The 22,277-nt window shown below is 42.0% G+C and overlaps 1 protein-coding gene across 2 annotated transcripts in view; it reads right to left on the minus strand.

Annotated features, from left to right (window-relative positions):
* Positions 1 to 9,760: 9,760 nt before the first annotated feature.
* The window catches only part of LOC134474930 (zinc finger protein 709-like), a 62,310-nt gene continuing 49,793 nt past the window's right edge, over positions 9,761 to 22,277 (minus strand). For both annotated transcript variants that reach the window (XM_063244013.1, XM_063244012.1), the window contains 2 exons: positions 16,927 to 17,001; positions 9,761 to 12,391 (listed from right to left, as the gene is read on the minus strand). In XM_063244013.1, coding sequence (XP_063100083.1) covers positions 12,246 to 12,391; positions 16,927 to 17,001 — 221 coding nt within the window. In that variant the 3' untranslated portion in view covers positions 9,761 to 12,245. The remainder of the gene's footprint in view (positions 12,392 to 16,926; positions 17,002 to 22,277) is intronic.

Below are 22,277 nucleotides of genomic sequence, written 5' to 3' on the forward strand. Positions count from 1 at the left end.
ATGCCAGGGCTATACAAATTGTATATGTATATCATGGGTAGAGAGGAGCAGTCCCTCAAGTCCCCCTCCTTGGGCTAGGGGCTCCTCCACATCCACCTTCTGTCAAGTAGCAGGTCTGAGGGAACTCACAGAGATTTTCCTGGTCATGGGGCCTTAACCTCAGAAGTAGGCAGAGCTCCCTGGGTCATGCAGTGTGACTTCAGCAGGAGCCTGCAGTGATTCGCAGGCCTCTGTGGGATCCACATGTCTATCACTTCTGAAGGCCTTCAATATGCCTTTGGGAGTCATATGGAACCTTCCCAGTCTGTACATGTCTCTTAACATTATCAGTAATCAGATAAGTGAATAATCATCTCACAAGGAAAAACCCTGCTCATGTATTGAAGAGCACTAAGAGCTGACTTTGTTTTTTAGGTCAAAGTATACTGGTATTGGTGAGCAAGGAGACTCCTTTTGCATTGCTAGTGGTATATTTATTTTAGAAATCATTTTGGTTGTTAATTTAAGAGTAACACATATGACTACCTTAATATTCTGTGCATCCTCTCTGTCATGAAGAGAATTTCACAAGATATTCACATCAGGTTTGTTTTCAATAACTGAAAACTACAATGTGAATATCCAATAACATCTAAATGAATAAAGAAACCAGAGCAAGCCATGAATTGAATTTCTAAAAAAAAATATAAAAACATTGTACAAGAAGCTCACAATGATTGATTGGTGAAAGAAGGCAGAGAAGACAAATTTTGTCCAGTCATTACACATATTTGCAAAACATTAAAAGATACAAGGCAGGTCAGTCTGTGCCTATCTGATACATGAGATAATACTCTGTTCTATCAAGAGTTGCTGTGGATCAGGAATCCAGGAGGCTTTTCTGTGGCTGTTACCATAGTAGCTTGGTGCACAAAGCTACGTACTCAGTGAACATGCCACTAGGGCTCTCAGGCTTTGTCCTTTGTCAACAGGAAGGACTCAGGACAAAAGCCTAATGTCTCCTCTGTCTGTTTTCCCTTTTCTCACTCAGGGTCCATCAGCTTCTCCTCAGGGAAGCAACAGAGATAGCAGTGACTTCTTTGAAGGCAGAGATCCGGAGAGGGACCAAAAAAAAAAAAAATACTGGGGAGAACAAAGGAAAATATCAGGAGATTGGTCACAAGTTATTTTGTGTGAACCTTAGTAGTACCATCAAATAACCTCTGCCATATTCAGTTATTTAAAAGTGAGTCAGGAAATGGGGAGAGAGCTCATGATACAATACTTGCTTACCATGCATGAAGCCCTGGGCTCAATTTCAGCACTGCTAATGCAAAATTAAAATAATAATATTAATAATAAGCCACAAAGTTACAACCATAATATAGGGAACAGGCTACACAGGATATGGCCATCACAAGATGAACTTTCAGCTACTGAGTAGGAGCACAGGCCATAGGCCTGGTGGCTCACACAGATATGAATATTGGAGCTATGGACTTAGATATGGCGATGTAGCTCCATCCACAGTGCTTGCTCAGCCTGTGTGAGGTCCTGATTAGAGGCCACAGCACCAATACATAGAAGAAATTGAGATGCTTAGGGAAAATAAGGATGGCTGAATCAATGCATTTCCACACCCTCATGAAGCCACCAGGGAAACATGTCCAGGAGGTGAGTCTCATTTCTACCACCACACAGCAGGAGGCAGCATTGTGTGCACTGTGTTCCACCTCCACCCAACCCTTTCCTGGATTTCACTTCTAATTCTCTGCTCTAGGTGTATGTGACACCAGCCCACAGATCTTACAAATGTCATCTCACACCACTGATAATGTTCCCAGGTGGCAGATGTCAGGATGAGCTCCACTGAGTACACTAACACATTGGGAAGGTCCTGAGAGATATTGTGTCTTGTCTAGGTTGACATAGGAAACCAGAAAAACAAGTTCTATCCCAAATCCCTGACTTTTGCCTCAGAGGTGAGACACTTCCTGCACTGCTGTTTTTTCTTAGCCTTGGGAAAGCTTGCCTCCGCCCAAGGATCCATCACTTGAGTGAAAAAGCTGTTGTTTATTGTGAAGGACAATAGAGAGTCATTCCATGGGATTCCCTATTATCTAGAGTAGGAATTTCTGTGAGATATCATGGTCCACACAGAAATCATGCGGGAAGCTGGTGGGTGCATTTAATTATCAATTTACCAGGCTCTGACAGATGTAATGACCAGATTAAACATAAACACTGTTGTCTTGTGCTTTAATGTTGTGCAGGCCACACAGTCACCTTGGAGAGAACACCATGTAATACCCACATTACTGTGAATGTGCCTAACTTCCTGGCCTCTGTACATGTGAACACATAATAGGGTAAGGGGATTTTCTCTAAGGCACACAGAATGTGGTGATGCATCATTATATAAACTGAAGATGGAGGAAAGGAAGACAGAACCCACACTCTCTGTCCACTCACTTTGCACGTATGTATAGTACAGCACCCCTGTAGAGTGACCATGCATAGAGTAACACTGCAGACACAACTCTTGCTCAGAGACAACAGGCCACAAGGGTTGGAAAGGGAGGTTTATGTTAGGCTTACCTGAAGAAGGGAGGACAGGTGGTCACAGCAGTATTAGGGACTTCTGTCAGCATGTGAGGACCACGTGGGCCAGCACTACCCCATTCATGGCAAAGAAAAAGCTGGGGCAGGGCTCTGCAACTGCAGCAGTAGGTTTTTGTCCAAATCTATAAGATGCCCAGTTGAGTTGGACCAACCTGAGCTCACTGAAAATGAGAACTGAAGTCAGAAGGGTTTGGCCTGGGTCTGTGGGCCTCTGGGGAGTGCATGGGACACTTTACACAGACAAAGACTCCAAGATTTGGGGCCTCCTGCAACACTGAGACATGCAGAGGTGAGTGGGTCAAAGAAGAATGGGAAGCTTTTCTGGGGTTGATTTGTGCACAGAACTGTCTGTGACAGGCACTGGGAAGTTCTAGGGCCTGCAAGGAACAAGGATAGTTGGTGATTTTTCTCCTTCTGCTGTCACAGGGTAGTAGCTAAGTGAGCTCAAGTCCCACATGCAGAGTTTATGCTAGATCCATCTCCAGTGACCTCACCAGCTTTGGGATAAAAGTGAAAACTAAGGCCAGGCAGCCTGTCTTGAGGAATTCTATAGCTGAGGGTTTTATTGGCTCCACAACAAGCATCCTGAGCTCCACTTAGGGCCACTCCTGCAAAGCACCTGCCTTTCCTTACCCCTCTCCTTGTACACCTTGTATTATTTTCAGTTTACATTTCGACTCCTAAGTCTCTAATTCTTCTAGACATTAACTTCTAGTACAATTTACCTTAAAAGTTAAGATACCATTAGTTTCACTATGTTCAATTCAGTAGCATATAAGTACAACATCTATTCGTACAATTTCCACATCTGTTGATTTCCAGCTCTCTGCTCAGTACTGGAATTACCCATACCCCTGTCCTCTCCTGTTATACCCCACCCACCTCTGACCTTTTTCTCACTGTGATTTAGTACTCTGGGTTTTTAATAATCATTTATCAGGTGATGTTCAGTCTAATTTTACTGAAAGACAGTGGCTGATGTTGCTCTTTGATAGAAGATAAAACCCCAGGTAGACAATTCTGTCAGGAAAGTGTAGAGAGCATTTTGTATCTACTCATCTTTTCATGTTGGAAAAGTGTTCCCATGACTTCAATGATAGAAGGGAGCTAGAGAGGTCTGATTCATTGCATTTGAAAAACAGAAAAAAGAATAATGTAGAAACTATAACAAGAAACCTTTCCTTACAAGCCATAGTCAGACAGATGGTTTGTGATACAGGTGTAAAAGAGGTGTCATGAATCCATTCTGTAAGAGATGAAAAATTCTTATAAATCAAAAGAGAATCACCACAGGTGGCCAACAAGGGCAGAAAACACTGAGCCTCCAAAGCTGATTCATGCAGGGACACATCCCTGATAGATGCTATGTCTCCATCTGATGGCAGGTTTAAAGGCAGGTGCTGAACAACACTGGGGAGAACAAGGGGGGCAGAGCAGAGCCCCTTCTCACAGCTCCCATCAGAGCACTACACAAGTGTCCCTGGACCTGGGAGGGTTAAAATAGAGGTTTATGACTTACAGAGAGCTGCACAACTTTGCGAGATTTCTTTTCAGGAGTTTGATTCACAGCTGTTTGAAGCAGGAAGGAAATTGGACCACCCCTATCTTCCACATAAAGGGTGTGGGGCATCAGTGTGGGCCACAGGAAGCAGGGAAAGCTGGGGGGATGCTGAGGTTGTTCCCTCTGGGTCGACAGGAAAAGAAGCCATGGAATCTGATCATGAAATAATACATGAATGCGAGAACAAGGATCTCAGTTTTCAAAGTGAAATGTCTCTGATGTTATGGGGTACTGTCCTAAATCTTGGATCTCCCAAACTAGTTTATGGTGGAGGTTAAATAAAAAGTGAGAAATTATATGATTTGTAGGGCTCCAATGTGAGGTTAAAGACAAAGGATTCTCTGTGTCAGTCCACTTATATTAGGACCAAGGACAAAGGGCAGAGAAACTGAGGAAAGTACAAGCAATGAGCAGGACCTTGGGAGTCACTTCAAGGATGTCTCCAAGTAATGAATCAAGTCAATTCAGTAGCACTGTCTTATCATGAAGACATGGTGGAAGTGAGACTGTTGGAGTAATCTTTGCAGCTGCAGTCTCTACCTACTTAATTGGGGTTGGAGCCAGACTGTCCACGGCTGTGGCCTTATCTTACCTTTTGAGGTATCTCTGGCCTCACAAGCCACTACAAGCCTCAGTCAGGACCTGTGATTCATAGAGGTTCACTTACTATGAATCAGCTCCCGTCTCCAGGCAAGGGATCTGGGCCTAGGACAGATTCACAGCTAAACATAGAAAGCCAATTAGTAAAATTTAAATCCTGCTCAGAGCCGCTTCACCTCCTAGTAGTTTCCAATATGAAATCAAGGTGCATCCACACATAGACATGTAAGAATCTATGTCCAAGAATGGTGTCTCAGTACTGTAGTTCCTTATGGTGACCCTGGCTCAAAATAAAAAAGAATTTTAAAAACAGAAGTTAGTCTAGTTCAGTGCAAGGCCCTTATCACAATTTATGTCTGTGGCCCCAGGCCTCATGCGTTTATATTATGCATTTGTGACTGGTTCATTGTTTATCCCTTGGACTGGGGGTTTGAGTGCTATACAGACCTAGGGGTGGAGCCAGGATGTGATGTAATGGCAGAAAGAAGGCCTGTCTTGCTCTTTTGCCTTGCTGTTTGCAGCAGCCATAAACTGTGGCCCCACCATGCCAGCCTGCCTTGGAGCCAACTGAGTATGGACTGATACCTCCAAAAACTGTAAGAAATAATCCTTTCATTTGCCAACATTTGGCATCAGATATGTTGTCTCTGCAACCAGGAATAAGTAACTAAGCCAGCCCTGCATTCAATTCCCAGAACTGAGTTAAAGAATAAAAAAATAAATAAATAAATAAAAACTGGGAGCAAGGTGAGGGGCTACAGAGTACCACTGCATGGTCGTTCTGAAGAGCAATGTGCCCCAAGTACCTTCACACCTTTTCTTGGGCACTCTGATTTTTAATATGATCAATTCCATAAGGGATGGGGAAAGGAAGATGTTCACCTAAGAATACAAAATCTAGGGCACGGTGGAGAACAAATTTTCAACTCTCTACTAAACCGCATGGTGACCACAGTTAATAAGAAGGATAACTTTAAAAACTGCTAAACAGTGAGATTTGCAGTGACTGTGAAAGAATTTGTAGGTTGGGAAGGTGGTAGACACATTAACTAGATTGATTCTTACTACAAAGGAGCCACAGATCAAAGGCACATTTTATCCCATAAACATATATAATGATTGTTAATTTCTAAGTAATGATAGCTGGTAGATTCCCAGCAAACTGGGAGGTTAAGGAAGGAAGACCACAAATTTAAATCCAACCAGGGGAATTGAGTGAATTATTTAGACCCTGTCTCAAAACTTATTAGTATCTACTTATGCTATATTAAAATAAGAAAAGACGAAAAAGGGGTTGTTTTGTTCTGAGACAAGATCCTTCTATGTACTGCAGCTTGACCTTGAACTCATCAAGTATTTCAGGCTAGCCTGGCATTCCCTGTGATGCCCCTGTCTAACTCTCCAGAGTGCTACAATTACAGGCATGAACCACCATGCCCTGCAAGAAATTTTTTTTTATTTTAAAGAGAATAAAACCAAATGAAACAAAACAGAATAGTCAATTAAAACAAAAACATGAACATGTTACATGACTTAAAAACAAAATCCTACAGTAGATTGTGTGGCCTGCCTCTCAGCCTGCATAGAAAATGACTCAACATCCCGCTGAACTCCAAATTTTCCAAGATAATTGGACAAATACCTAGACTGTGAAAGATGTTAACATGGGTTGTTTAGGCACCAGTTCGTGTCAAGTATCAGGGAAAGAACAGAGAACTCTGAATTAGTATTTTCAAATTCTGGAATTTATCCGCCCAAAAGATGATATATTCTCAATGCAATTTTTCTTAGAGGAACTAGACTTTTGTACATGGTCAGTAACAGGATAACTAAATAAACCTCTACCTATGCGTATAATATAAATATTCAACACTATGCAAATATATAAATTATATGAGCAGAACTGGGTGGTAGTGGTTAGAGACAGCCAAATATGGGCAAGATGGATATTCTGTAGCAGGGTTCAACAATGTGTGTGAATTACTTTTATTTGTGGATTTAAATTTTTAAACCCTACTTATCACACTTTGCCTTGTTGTCAAAGCCCCATGCTGCATTCAGTCTGCTCACAAAAGCTAAACACCCAAGTGGCACCAATATTAAAAGAAGCAGAAACCCCTTATCAATGGAAGGGACGTGAGCTAAAACCATGTGCAGGTAGAATAATAACTGCTATCTTACTGTAATATCTTGGGCTTCTCTCAGTCTCTGCAGGGAGGAGCTCGGAGTGAAATGAAATCGTCGTTTTGGGGGTAAATGTCCCAAGCTCAGCACAGCCAGGCTCAGTGACAGCAGAGGTCATGTGAGAACAGAGCCGCCTCCCGCAGGTACCACACCAGGGTTGGGCTCCCAGCAGCGCCTGGCGGGGGCCAGGGACTCCGGGCTGTGCGCCAGGCCTGGCTGTGCCAACCCCTGAAGGAGAGGAGGGAGGAAGGGAGAGAGGGGCCTTGTGGGCTGAGGCCGGGTCGCCCCCAGAGCCGTGCCCGCCGCCCTGGGCCCGCGACCCCGCCGGCAGGACTCCCCGCCGAGGAAAATGCGCCCACTAACCTCGGGGCCACCGGGCCGCGCCGCCGCTCACAGACAGCTCCCACCCGCCTGCCTGGCCCAGACCCCAGACCCCATACCCTGCCCCACCGCAGGCTAGGCTGCTGAAGAAAGAGCGTTCAGGTCTCCAGAGGGCTTCTCTAACGGCAAAATGGCGACTCCGTGCACAAGACAAGCATCCACTGTGAGGGCGAGGCCAGGGCCAGCGCGGGACTGAGTGGGATGTGCAGGCACAAGGTAGGACAGTCCGTGGGCGCGGCCCGCGCAGTTTGGGCCAGGTGGAGTGTAATCTTCGCTTGAGGCCAGTGGTGGGAGTCAGCCTCTTGGGAGGCGGGGCAAGGGGCGTGGCCAGAAAGTTGGGACCCAATAGGTATGTAGTCCTCCTGTGGGGGCGGTGAGGAAGGGGATGTGGGTGTTGGGTCAGGCTGAAGGAAGGTGTGGCTGCAGGGCTCTGATGAGGCTTGTGGGAACTCTGAGCCCCAGGCCTGCTATGACAGGAAGCAGAGAGTGGACTGAGTCTGAGGCTTGGAATTTATGGATGTCTGGACTCAAATCTTCCCAGGCCTGACACCTTAGGCACACTGCTTCTCTTCTGGGAGCCTCAGTTTCCACTATTGTTATTCTCCTATTATTTCGCTTTGAAATATTGTGGGGATTTTTCCATTAAAAAAACAAAGCGTTATGAAAGGCAATACTCATCTCTTGGCACTACTGTGAAGATCCAAAGAAGAGATCTTCCCATGGTTCCTAGCATATAGCAAGTGCTCAGATACAATTGTTATTTGTGTTGTTGTCCTTTTATTACAGAGAAATGAGTGCTTTCGGTATCTATCGCCTGATTTCTTTATATCTTAAAAGTATCTTTAGATGGGGGCTGGGGATTTAGCTCAGCAGCATAAGCACCTGCCTTGCAAGTAGGCGGTAGTGAGTTCCATCCCGGTACCGATTAAAAAAAAGTACCTTTACATGTTAATATAACATATTAATAAGCATATGTAGCACTTATAGGTGTCAGGCCAGGGCCCCTTTGAAACGCTTTACATATGTTAATTCTTACAAGAGTGTGAGTTAGGAATTATCTTCATTTTCATAGCTGTGTGAGCCTAAACACCAACATTAAATACCCTTTCCAATAACAAACCAGTGGACAGAATTTTAACCCAATGGGCCCAACACCAGCATCTCTGTTAACTAACCCATAATTAGCACAGCACTGCTGCAGTTCTGCTTTGGATTTTTCACATGAGTGAAGCATGAAATTTTTCAGGGGAGGTTGCACAGGTAGCTAGAGGCAGTTTGTGTCAGGGTGCACTAGAGGATCAGATTTAATTTGTGTGTGTGTGTGACAGATAGGGATTTACAAAGGAGGCTTAGGAAGGCCATCAGCAGAGTCAGGTGGTGAAGAAGAGCAAAAGGGCCAGGTGCTCATTGGAGATGCAAAAGATCAATACATAAGTCTAAGACCTGGAGCTAACAGCAGAGTCCTGAGAGAGTCTGTAGCAGAAAGTAGAAGAATCTGTGCTAGGAGCCCAGAAATGACACCTAAGGTGATGGCAAGGACTCAAAGTCTTCTGAAGAGGCAGAAGCCAGACTTTCTCCTTTCCCTTTTTACTGCCTCCAGGATGCAGCACTATTGGTTGCCCACCACACACAGAGAAGGTCTTCCATCTTCAATGAGTTAGTAATCTACACACAAACAAAAACTGTGATAAAACAATCCCCTAGGTGTTCTTTGCTTGTTGGCTGTTAGTTTTTGAGACAGGATTTTCTTTGGAGTTCAGGCTGGCCTTGAACTCACTGTGTTGCCCAAGCTAGTCTCAAACTCAGATTTTGCTGCCTCAGCCTCCCAAGTGCTGAGTTTACAGGTGTGCACCACCACACCCAGTTCTCCCTTCATTTGAATGCACTTATTCCATCATTCTTGGCATTTTTTTCTGAATCAGTTCTGGAAGTCCTCTTATAAGGATCTTTAGTTTTGCTGTTGTGGCTGCCTCAATGTTTGAAGCAGTTCAAACTGTTTACCTTTCATGATCATTTTGATTTTGGAGAAGAGTCAGAAGTCACAGGGTTCTGATCTGGTGAATAGGTGAATAAGGACACACCATAGTGTATATGTGAGCCATTCTTTCCATTGGATGGCACTCAGCAGCAGCACTCACTATATTTTTATCTCAATTTGTAAAGATACTCACAAAAGAGCTTTTCCAAACAGCTCCAAAAATTGCAATAACAAATGGAGAAGTGTGTTTGAAGCAAGGAGGTGTATTTTATTTAATTTATTTTCAGAATGTGTTTTTAAGGAGGATTAATGAGTATGTATCTCTTATGGTAATAAATTTAAAGAATTTGAATCTAACTGTATATTTTGATCAGCCCTTGTACTTCTTCCTTGAGGTTATTAATTAAACATCTGTATATTCAGTGTCATTTATACAAAATGATTGGGACAAGAAGTGTTTTGAATTTCTGATTTTTTTTATTTATTGGAGAACTGGCATAGACATCATAAGTTGTCTTTACGATGTGACCCAAGTCTAAACATGAAATTTATTTATAGTTCATATATACTTCATACTCCGAGCCTGAAGATAATTTTATACAATATTTGTATTAATTCTGTGGTTAACATGTGTATTGTGTTGTTTCTCTGGAGTGGGAAACTGAAAATGTAGATAAGGACTAAAATAAAATAGATATTTGAACATTTTTAATGAGATGGGGAATTATGGATGGAGGAGGGAGAAAGGAAGAAGGGAAATGTAAAAAGTGATGAGAAAAGAAGGAAACCAACCTTCCATAAATAAGGAGGGGAAGGGAGTTGAAGGAAAGGTAGGGGAATGGAGAAAAAAAGGATTCATATCACGTATGGTACAAATTTCCCACGATCAACATGATCATTATTTATATCTAAAATGTACCAATAATCTTAATTAAATAATATTCTGTTTGAAATAAAATTTCATTTTGTGGAATTTCTCAATTTGGCACTACATCAGTACTCAAAAGTTTTGGATTTTGAAGCATTTCATACTTCAGATTTCAGATTAGGAATTTTCAGCCTATACTTGGATAGTGATTTGATAAATATCCCCCTACCTCAGTAGACCATAAGCTTCATGCTGAGAGTATGAGAGCAGTCTTTTTGCCTCTACTGGTGTCATAGTTTATGTCAGTGCCCCTCCCAAGCATCATGCAATAATGAATGTGGCCAAATCCAGTATTTCTGATTGGTTCATTGTCTAGCACTCAGATTGGTGGTATGAGTGCTACACCTGCCCAGGAGTGGAGCCAGCATACAGTGCACCAGAGGGAAGAAGGTGTGTCTCTCTCTTTTGCTGTTCATGCTTGCTGTTTGCAGCCACAATTAACTGCTTCCCCTCAACCATGTCACTTTGCCTTGGAGCCAACTGAGTATGGACTGAAACCTCTGTCCTGTAAGAAATAAACCTTTCCTTCTTGCATGTTGGTTGTCAGGTATTTTGTCTCAACAACCAATGAAAAGTAACTCACACAACTTATAATCAGTGTTTCTCAATACCCAATCAATGCCTGACACAAGAATGGTGCGCTCTTGTTGACAGAAAGAAAACCAGCAGTCGCACACAATTATAGATTTGTATCAAATAGAATTTCACTGCTTCCAAGGCTCTGCAGTGAAATGAGGTCTCATCAGTTTTCCTCTCTGTAGGCACTAAGCTTGTCATTTCTTTTGCTTTATGATAGCAAATAATGCTCCTCTATCCATGTTCCATTCTCCCTATGGTCTTAACAATCAGTTGTAAGCTGTTATACAATCTCACGCTGGGCATGGAAGTTAGGACCTCCTGCATGCTAGACAAGTGCTCTACTCTCAAGATATGTTCCAGTCCTCCCTTTCTTATTGCTGGACTTTAGGCCATGGGAATGTACTGCAGTTTTAGCCCCAAGCTGTCTAAAGTTATTTGACAGGACACTGTAACTACCCAACTAAGCCCAGTAAAACCAAAAAATTGGGTGCCAGTTATAAAATTTTGCAATAAGGCACTGAGTTTGGGAATGTTTTGTTGTACAACAATGGCTAATGAGCAAGATAAGAGCAAGAGAGGCACTATTCACAATAACCAAGGCAAGCAATCAGTCTAGGTATGTGTCAGCAAGAGAATGTGTGAAGCAAAAGTGGCATGCACTTGTGCACACATGCAGGCACAGACACACACACACACACACACACACACACACAAACACACACACCCTATTGAACCATAAAAAAGAATGAAATCAAGTCATATGCTAAAAAATTCAGGGAAGTGGAGGATATCATGTTAAACAAAATAATTCAGACAGACAAATATTGCATGTTTTTTCTCATATGTGAAAACTAAAAAATAAAGTAGAAGAGGGGCTATAGAGGCCTGGGAGGAGAGTTAGAAGAGAGCAAGAAGATAGGAGAGGGGTTGACAAAAGACCAATACACAGTATATGTATATATGAAAATATCATAATGAATCCCCTTACTCTATACAACTAGTATGCATCAATAATTATCATGTGTAAAAAGGAAAAGGGATTGAACAAATTTTAAAGCATGTGGACATTTACATGCTATTGCATATGTTGCTTAATCCCTTGCTAATCCCATGCACCTGGGGGAGGGGGGTTGCAGGTAATAGGAGTGCAGTGATTGCTGGGAAAACATCATTGGCCATATTCAAGGCTCAGACACTTGCATGTGGAACATGAATCAAGAGACCCAAGGCTAAGAATCTAAATGATAGAAGGTCCCCTTGCCCCAAGCCATGTACTATAGCAAAAAGATACCCTGCCTTCATATGGTGGGGAGGTAGCTGCCAGACACCAGGAACAGGGTCTGCATGCTGACTCTCTTATTGTAGAAATGAACTTTAACAGATCTGGTCACTGTTTCACACTTAGTTTTCTCACTTACAAATGATCACTTATGTTAGCAGCAGTATAGAGAATGGAGGAGAGAAACAGAATTTCCATGGTGTTCATGAGTTAGAGGTGGCCAGGGGAAACTGTTTTGCAGCATCTTCTTCAGCCTTGAATCTTTGGCCATCAAAGATGAAGAACAAGGCTCTTGTTTCCCTAAGGAAAACAAGAGCACAATGGGTGGTCCTGCAGTAGGAGTCAGCAGAAGCCCAAATCAGGTCACCATGCTGGGGAGCTTTGAAGTTTCATCACTGAATCCTCTAATTTTTCTTGTTCTGTTTGTGTCTCAATCATTGTTTTGGTAATTATGGTAATATTTACATATTTCAAAAAGTACAACAAACAAGGAGGAAAATTAGAAATATTTGCTCTTTTTCTATGTAGAGAGGTAATGTATCTTTGGTACATTTTTTAGCCTCCGTTTTCCTGTTAATGATTTATTGTAGATGTGGTTCCAGGGTGATTAATTTAGGTTTACATCACTGTAACAGGAATCATTGAAATAGGAATTAGAATTCTACCAGGCATTAAGGACAGCAGCCTCAAAATGGAGTCAGAAAATCCAAAATGGAGTCTGCTGAGTTGTGACCTTCCAGGGACCTTACAAAAACATCTGCTGACTGTCCTGCAGTTTTTTGGGACCTGTCAAGAGCATGATCATGCATGACATTGGCTGAAGGGTACATGGGCTGTGCATGGGCACTGTGTGAACACTTTTTGGCCTGTTTTGTGGACTCAACAAAGATTTTGTTGCGTGAGGTAACAAAATTAGAGAATGTACATGTTGAAGACATCAGCAACAGTGGTAGGCAGAGTGGAACAGAGCAGAAAACCACTGTTCTTGATGTATAATTTTTACACAGGTTGTTATCTCATGTTTACATTCTTGTGTAGTATTATAATCTGTTCATATGAGTTCACCTGTGCTAAGTCATGGTTACATAACTGTACACCACTGTGTGCCTGTACAGACAAGCAGGGTCATGTCCTCAGTTGTCTTTAGATGTCCCTGAACTGTGAAGCAGTCTGAGTGGTTCCCCACAACAATACATAGATTGAACCCTGAAAAGTAGGTAGTCTTCCACAGGGTAGCTCTTTTCTAAACCCATTAAAAACTTTAGATAAAGCCTCCCTCATAGGCATCCTACTCAGAACCCCCTCCTTGCTGGTGTGAACTTTACTCCCTTGCCTTTACATCTATCAGAGAGGAGGAGGATAAGGGGTAAATTGCTTGTGAAGTCCGGAAAGGCAGCAGGGAGGCAGACCTCAGCACATCAGCAGCAGCAGGCAGCAGGCAGGGAGAGTTGTGTCTTTATCCTCCAGCCTCTGTATATGTTGTTATGTTTACATTCTTGCATGTTGGCCTCCCAGTGAGGCCACAGGCTGATGACCAAGCCTCTACCACAAGGATCGCTGAGGGACAATTACAATCCAAATCCTCACACACACAAACAAGAAGCATTTCTCATGTGTGCATCACTCAGGGGCCAACACTGGTGTCCAACTCACGTCGCCTGCACTTCCTTCCCCTCAGTGGGACACTGCACTTCTTACAGCAGAGCAAAAATAATTTTTACTAATTATTCAATGTCAAGTACAAAAAATAGATGTCTAAAGAAATGGTTAGATGGGAAACCGTGTTGCAATTCAGGTGCACCCCCTCAAGGAAGCCCCATAAAACAAATGCAGTGAAGTTTGTTGTAGAGGATTCCCATAGTTATTTTCAGAGACATCTCCATGATTACACAGACTCCAGAGTCACATGTGCATCTGACTGTTAGTTAACAAGGATGTTCCTGGGTGAGAGGTGTTGCAGGAAGAGGTGATCATGTTCATTTGTTCTCTAAGTCTAGGGAACATCTTTCAGTTTCACCTTCAGCGGGTTTGCATACTGTCCTGTAGCCATTTCCTGACTTACCTCAGAAAGTCTTAGCTTTCCTGACTTTGTTTTATTGTCTTTCACAGCCCTGACTCTTAAGGCTTCTAATGGGTAGTGACATGTGTCACTTCCATTCGTATCTCACAACTATTCTCTCCTTGCTCAAACCCTAGTCAGGATCCTCTGGTCACCTGACAGTGTCTGAGAAGTCTCCACAAAGAGGAGATGGGGACCTCCACTCATCCTGGGCCTGGTGCAGATGTTCCAGTCTTGTCATGGAGGAGAATTGCTATGTATCCCTATGAGAGCCTCAGATAAATTTAGTAAGCAGATTCACAGATGCAGGCAGTCAGAGGAGTGCAGGTGCTCAGAGAATGAGGCCCATTATGGTCTAGGGCTGGGCAGCTTCTGTGTTATGGGGTATGGAAATCTGTGGAATTTGTGAATCTATAGAAGGCAGGGGCTCAAGTTACAGGCAAAGGGAAATGGCCCATTTTCTAGGTAAAAGGCAAAAGAAGGCCCAGTGTAAGGCCTTATTTTATCTTGAAGACAGTGGATTTTTTTTCAGTGAGTTTCTTCGAAGGAAAAAAAGACATTGTAACTTTGGATACGTTTGTATCCTGAAGCTGGGATTTCCCAGGAACCATCTCTGGCTATGCCTGGCCTTCACATTTACCAGTCCTCTGGACACATCTTTGCAAACCAAATTTTGCTGTCTCAGCAGCAACCCATTGAGACTCCAGGTTCTGCATTCTTTACCTTAAACACAATGCATTTGTAAAACTTCCTCCAGAACAAACATTCATATGGCCTAGTATAGCACAAAGTCCCTGGGGTGACCAAAATTTAATCTAATTTAAGTTAATCTGTTATCCATATCTGGGTCAAATGGGACCAGCAATCCTAGTTTTTTGAGGAATCTCCACACAGATTTCCACAGTGGATGCACCAGTCTAGGCCCCCACCAGCAGTGGAGAAGCTTCCTTTTTGCCCACAACACCTCTAGCATTTCTTATTGGTTGATTTCTTGACATAAACATTCTTTTCAGGGTGAGGTGGAATCTCAGTGTTGTTTTAATTTTTCACCTATATTTATTTCATCTTCCTCACTCGGAGTTCATTTTTGGCTTCTGTGTTCATATCTGCATTATCCAGTTTTAGCAAGTGTTCTGCTAAGGCAGTTGGCCACAAGCCTCCATCCCTGATGTCTGATCACCCTTAACATCTGATTGGCTCCTCATCCTCCACCATCACGCAGTTCATGCCTGTTCAGCCTGGCTTGCCCTCTGCAAGCATTCCATTAGGCTGTCAGGAAACAGCTCCCTTCCATCTCCTGCTCACTCTTAGTGTTGTCAGCTCCCTGACCTGACCCTGGCCTGCAGCTGTACATCCCTAATTTTCCTAGGTGCATGTGGAGTTCTCTGTTCTCCAGTGCTGAACCCCTCACAGTGGCACCTGCCTCTTTCAGGAAGGTTCCTATATTATGAGAAACTTCTTGACAACACAAACAGGGCCCAAAGTGGTGGCACAGAAGACTGTGTCAACTTCCTGAATGAACTAAGTCAAGAAAAGCCCTGGATGTAGCTGCCTACTGCTTCCATGGTTGGTTGTTCTGTCCCCATCCCAGGACAATTTTTGTTGAGATCAGGAGAATTGCAGGTACAGAGTTAAGACTGCATCTGTTTGGAACATGCAAAAATAACAAGTGCTCTCTGTCACACAGTGTACATCTAAAGGTTAAACAACAGTAAAATATTTCAACATCTCTTTAAAGTTGGTCATGATACTTAAAGTTTGATCTACATCTACAGGAATTTATTAAATAAGCATTTTGTTATTGCATAAATAATATATAATTGTATTGGTTAATAACTATATATATATATTTTTTTTCATTAATGCTCTATCCTAAATTTATTAGATTTCTACAGATGTCTGTTAAAAAAATCTAAATTTTGCCTAAAGTGTAAAATCTAAGTAAATGTACACAAAGTTTTTATATGGCATTGAAATTAATTATTGCTAACCACACGGTATATCAAATACATTTCTTTTATCAAGGATGTAGGGTTTTATATGATATAGCATGTGAGAAAGACATCTTATCGTATTGATGACTCTAAACTACAGTCATAGGTGAGATCTGGGGTACACAGGAGAGATGGCGACCAGAGGAAGGTGATTAGGTTGATGACTTTGTCCCATTCCATTTGTCTGCACATGCGGGTTTGGCTCAGAGAGATGCTGTTTGCACAAGGTCCCTAAAGTGATATTTGCACAGTGACCAGGCTTGGTTGGTTGGCTGGCTTTGTCTTCTGCAAAAAGTTTTAACCAGCATCCCTGTCACTCAGCCCAACTGCACCAAGAGCCCTCTCTAGTCCAGCACTGTAGTTCACAGAATGGCTAGGAGGTGGTGGCGGAGTAGCGAGTCAACTTTAACAAGTTTTGTAGGAAGGCAGCAAGGAAAGTGCAGCTTTGGTAACAAGGAATAATAAAGGAAAATGTTGAATTCAATGAGTTTTCATAAATGAAATGAACATTCACCTTTCATGCTCTTTTCTGGCTGCTTCTCCTCTCCCAAGATAAATCCTATCCAGAGATTAGTTTGTCCTGTTTTTATCAGTTATACATATGCATGTTCATTTATATCCATACATGTACTCTTACAGTTTGTGTTTTTTGAGGGTCTGACTTTTTCATTTATCTTTATGTTTGTGAGATTTACACACTGACTCATTCACAAAGCCATTACATTATGACCTGCTTCGTGTAGTTGTAGATGTCTTTTTTCTCATGGCTCTGTGTTTCTCACCTTCATTTGTCCATTCTCCTGGCTGGTCTCTTCTACTCACAGGTTGATTGCCATCTTGAACTGTACAGTGATACTCTGTCTCAAAAAGACAAAAAACTATTAAGTCAATGAAAACACTGGGGATTGCATTTGTTACTGTGGATTATCTTATGCTTTTGGGCCACTGTTTTCAGTTTTGAATTATATTAAATTTGATACATGAAACAGACCAAAAGATGACTTGAGTATTGCATGTGTTGCTCTGAAATGAATGCAGTATGAGCCAGCCTTTGACAAACTATCAGTGTGCATGCAACAGCAAGAAAACATTAATTGTGTGAAAGCATACCAAATGCAAACCTTCACTTTTCTAAAAGGTTGTATCATTGAAAGCTTTGTGATTGTGTTTTTCTCTCAAGCAAAATATGTCAATGGATGAGCAGTTTTTTCTAAACTAAAACTTCAATTCAGTATTCAGATCTAGTTGCAGTGTAGGCAGTGCAATAAATAAGTGGGTTTTGGCTTGCAGTATGGGCCCTTGTTCTCTAAATTGTTTCCCCTAACTGATCCAGGAGGCCTGAAGGGTGAGGATTCCATGCACAGGTCTCCTGTCTGGCCTCTGCCACTCACTGGGGTCCCAGGCATGGACAGGGCATTCAAACAGGGTCTGGTTCCTCAGCTCACCCAAGGCAGACCCCAGCCTGAACATCAGTTCCCTGGGAAATGTGAGAGTCAGCAACTTATTTTGGAACACAGCCAATCAGAGCTCTGCTGCCCTTGTAGAGGCAACAGCTGATTCATCTAGCTCTTTCCGCTAAAAATCAGAAAGTGGAGCATCCACACTCACACTGCAAAAGATAGCTTTTTGGGCATCTGGGCTTCACTGAGGAGTGGGGAGCTGCAAGGTGTGCATCACCAGGCTACTGGTTTCCATGGTTCAGAAGGGGACAGTCCTTAAAGAGTTCACATCACTGCAGAACTGACCCTAACTTGGGTGTGGGTCCAGCCCCTCTTTGTTCCTACTGCCCCATGTGCCGCACAAATCAGTCAGGTGGAGTGTAATCTGAGGCTCCCCAGACCAAGGATAAGTGCCAGCAGCTTGGTTAGATTCTGTAACTGCTCCCTGGTCCAGAGGATCTCAGCGAGAAACCCAAACTTCGTGTGCTGTTGGTGTGGTTGTAAAATGGACTGGCTGCTGTAGGGAACAACATAGCTGTCCTCTCCAAATTCTATAGAATTATCCTATGATTCAACAATTCTAAATATACATATACAGCTTAACATAAATCAGGAGCTCAAGCAGATACTTGCATTCCCATTATTTCTAAGAGCCAAAACATGGAAACACCCCCCAAAGGGTGGATGAACAAAAGGTGGTATATATACATCCTGCAATATTATGTTAAGTGAAATAAAATGGAGAGAAAAGGAAAATGTTATGTGATTCCAAATATGTGATGGCCCAGAAGAGTCCAATTCTTGGAGACAGACAGTAGAATGGTGTTACCAGGAGTTCAAGGAAGGGAAAAGATGCTATTGTTAGGAGGGCTCACAGTTTCAGTTTGGAAATAGAGTTTTGGAGCAGGATGGTTCTTATAATTTCACAAGGTAAATGTTCTTAACTCACTGAACTGGTCACTGACAAAATTAGTGGATTTTGTGTTGTGCATATTTTAACATATTTTAGACAGTAGATAGGAGTTGGTAAATTGGACAGAAGAGATGAGGGGATTCAGAGACAATTTTGTGACACCTTGTTCACTTTTTGAGGAGTAATAACTCCTGGGTCCTGATCATAACACACATCCCATATATCACACAAAGGACAGAACCTACAGTTAAAATTTCTTGTCTCCTGATCATGTACATCTGATTTTTCACCTACACTCAGTAACATGTCTCTGAGTGCTTCATTCCAAGCAGAGGAAGTAGAAGAAGCATTTGGGAAAGGTCTCCATGGCCAGTGCTGTCCTCAGTAGGCTCCCACTGTACACATCTGTGGTGGGGGTAAAGAGACTCCTCATCTGCTCTTTTTCTTTATAAAGGCAAAATTCAATCTAAAATTCAGCATCTACCCTGGAACACACAGACCAGTGGCATTTCATGCATTAAGGGCTGTGAGACCCTCACTATGCCTGGTAAAGAACACCTTCACCATCCCCAGTGATAACCTAGGTTCATTAAACTGTCATTCTCCATTCCCCACGCTCAGCCATGGACCACTATTGTGCTTTCTAAGGATTTGCCTGTTCTGGATATTTATACAAATGGAAGCATAAAAATAAGTAAATATTTACTTTTGACAATCATTTATTAGTCACAAAAGTTCTAAATCATGAATACATTTAACAGTACATTTGTACACAGTTCATTTAAATGGGTAAAAAAAAATTGAAAACAATTCCCACATCTGACCTGAAAGGAATGGTAAAATTTGGTAAATTCTATAAAAGCTGTGTAGGTTGAAGCACATATGTAAATATAAAAACAATTGTCCTGGTCAAGTTTTCACATTAGTAGGACACAGAATCCAAGACCCACAACTGGGAAGAGGAGAAGCCTTATGTTTTCACGGGATTCATTCCTGCCTGGTTCCAATGCAGGGACACCACAACAGGAGGGTGTGATGGAGCAATGCTGCTCAGTCCATGATGGCCAGGAAGCAGAGTGGCAGGACAGTGCCAGGGTGGAAGGGGCCAGAGACCAGATGGAGTACCTAGGGTCACTCCTCCATGACTCATACAGAGGAGCCCAGAAGTACACTTTACTAATCTCTGGACAGCTCTCAAGCCCATCAAGTTGACAATGAAGATTAATCATCACATGGCAGAAGTTTTGTGATGTTAAAATTATAGGTGATTTACATATATGCATATATACAGTATTTTGGGGTTTTTTACACCTTTAAAATTCTACCCAAAGTCAAAAATGCTGAATTTTATGTAATAGAAATAACCTTTCCTTAGGTAAATTTTATGAAATCACCTCAAAAAGAGTGAAAAACATAAGAACAGGGCTTAAAAATACTCACAGGAAGAGCCAGAAATCTTAATTTTGAACAACTACTCTGAAAGACAGTTAACATTCAAGGCACAAAATATTCACTTCACACTAAGTGCCTTCCCCGGGGAAAATGAATGCTACAGCTATACAAACACAAGAATGACTGCAGCAACTTTATTTTTAAGATCAAAACTGGAAACAATACACAGGGCCTCAGCTGATGAACACATGAGGATCTGTGGTTCATCCATACAGTGGGATGTGATGGCTCAGCCACTGACAAGGAGCAGCACACGGGAAACCTCACATGGTTATGAGGATTGAAAAAATTCTACCAGCTCCCCCCCAAAACATATACAAAAGCACTATGTATACTGGGTGGTTACAGACCTGTCACCTCTAGAAAATACAAAGTGATTCCCAGAGACAAAAAGCAGATGCATTGCTTAGGATAGAAAGAAGCATTTGAAAAGAATCCATAAGGAAAATTTGAACATGACATACACATCACCATTGGGTGATGGTTTTCAAGGGGCTCTTGTATGTCAAGATTCCTAGGGGATCTTTGTTTGTTTTTCAATTTTAGTTTTGTTTTGTTTTTAGTATTTAGGAACCAAATTCAGGAACGTGTGCTTGCAAGGGATTACTTTGCCACTGAGCTATATCCCTGGCACATGTCAAGATCCATCTAATTTTGTACTTTAAACCTTAAAGTTCATTGTATGTCAATTATAATGAAATAAAATTGCTTCTAAAACACTTTTCATCTGAGCTACCCATCATAGATTTTGTTTACTGATAGATTTACTTAGAAGCAATTTTATTTATTTATAATTTCTTTCTAAGCAGTTTTGTTTATTTATAGATTTATTTATAAGAAGTTTTATTTATTTATAGATTTATTTATTTTTGGCAGTGCTAGGGATTAAATGCAGTGCCTTGGTAGTTTTATCATAATTTATTTCCAGACAGGGCCTTGCTAAGTTGCTAAGTTGTTTAGGTTTGTCTTGAATTTCATCACATTTATTAGGATTATTGTAAAATGAAGAATAACAAGGATAAATAAATTGAGTAGTCTCAAGTAAACCAATAAATACAACTTAACAAACAATAGCTGGATGTGATGGTACATGCCTTTAATCCCAGCAGTTAGGGGGGAGACAGAAGGATCATCTCAAGTTCTAGGTTTACATAGTGAATTGGTTTACACCAAGTTTTACACCAAGTTTACACAGTGAATTGAAGGCCAGTCTGAACTACACAGTGAGAGTTTCAAAAAATAAATTAATAAAATAAAATAAATAAGATAAATACCTGGAATAAGGCAAGTTATTATCTGCTAGTCCAGAGCACAGGCATCTTCAGAGGATTTACTTTAGAAGGTGTAATGGTTTGTATCTGGGTGTCCCTCCAAAGCCTCATGAAGTCACAGAGGTAGCTAAACCTAGCAACTGTGATTGGTTCATCGTTTAGTGCTGTGATTGGTGATGAAAGTACTTCACCTTCCCGGGGTTTGAATTGCCCAAGTAAAAGAGGTCTCACTAGTCCATTTTGTAAGAGAAGTGAGAAAGTCTTGTAATTCGAAAGGAAATCACTACCTGTAGCCAACAGGGGCAGAAAACACTCAGCCTCCCAAAGTTGATTTACACAGGCATAACTCACTGAGATGTGCTGTGTCCCCATCCAATGGCACATTTTAAGGCAGGAGCTGAACAGCACTGGAAAGAAAATGCGGGACAGAGCAGAATCCTGTCCCACATCACCATCACAGCTATATAGAGCCATCCCTAGACCTCATAGGAGTAAGAAGAGAGATTTCTCCAACATAGAATGCTGCAAAAATTTTCAAGATTTATTTTCAAGTGTTTGATTCACAGTACTGTTTGAAGCAGGAAGGAACTGGGACCCTCCCTATCCTCCACGTACAGCATGCACCTAAGAGCTGTTTGGAGGATGCTGTGCATGGCTGTTGGAGAGAGCTGTGCCCCTAGGTCATAGTTGTGCAGGTCTAGGTGTGAAAAGCTCATGGCACAGTAAGGTTTTCCAAAGTTCAGCCAGTGCCCTGGGAGTTTATACTGCAAACAAGTGCTTCCCAAAACCAGGGCCAACACTGGGCAAGGGCATTTGGATGCCAGAGTGGCCAGTCAGGTGAGGGTCAGCCCTGCCTGACACAGCTGAGCCAAGAGTATTATTCTGGAGCTGAACCTCCAGCAGGTCCACCTCACTTCCTGTTTCAGGTCTGTCAGCAAGGACTTCACACAGAATCAAAGCAACAAAACTGAAGTTTGCTCAGATTAAATTGCTGAGCTTCTTTTGAAGAAATGATTGAAAATGCACAAGTCTGAGTAAAACAAGGCTGAGAACAGCAT

Source organism: Cavia porcellus, unplaced genomic scaffold, assembly GCF_034190915.1.
Source record: "Cavia porcellus strain 051 isolate PalLab524CR breed Dunkin Hartley unplaced genomic scaffold, mCavPor4.1 scaffold_43, whole genome shotgun sequence".
Lineage (NCBI taxonomy): Eukaryota > Metazoa > Chordata > Mammalia > Rodentia > Caviidae > Cavia > Cavia porcellus.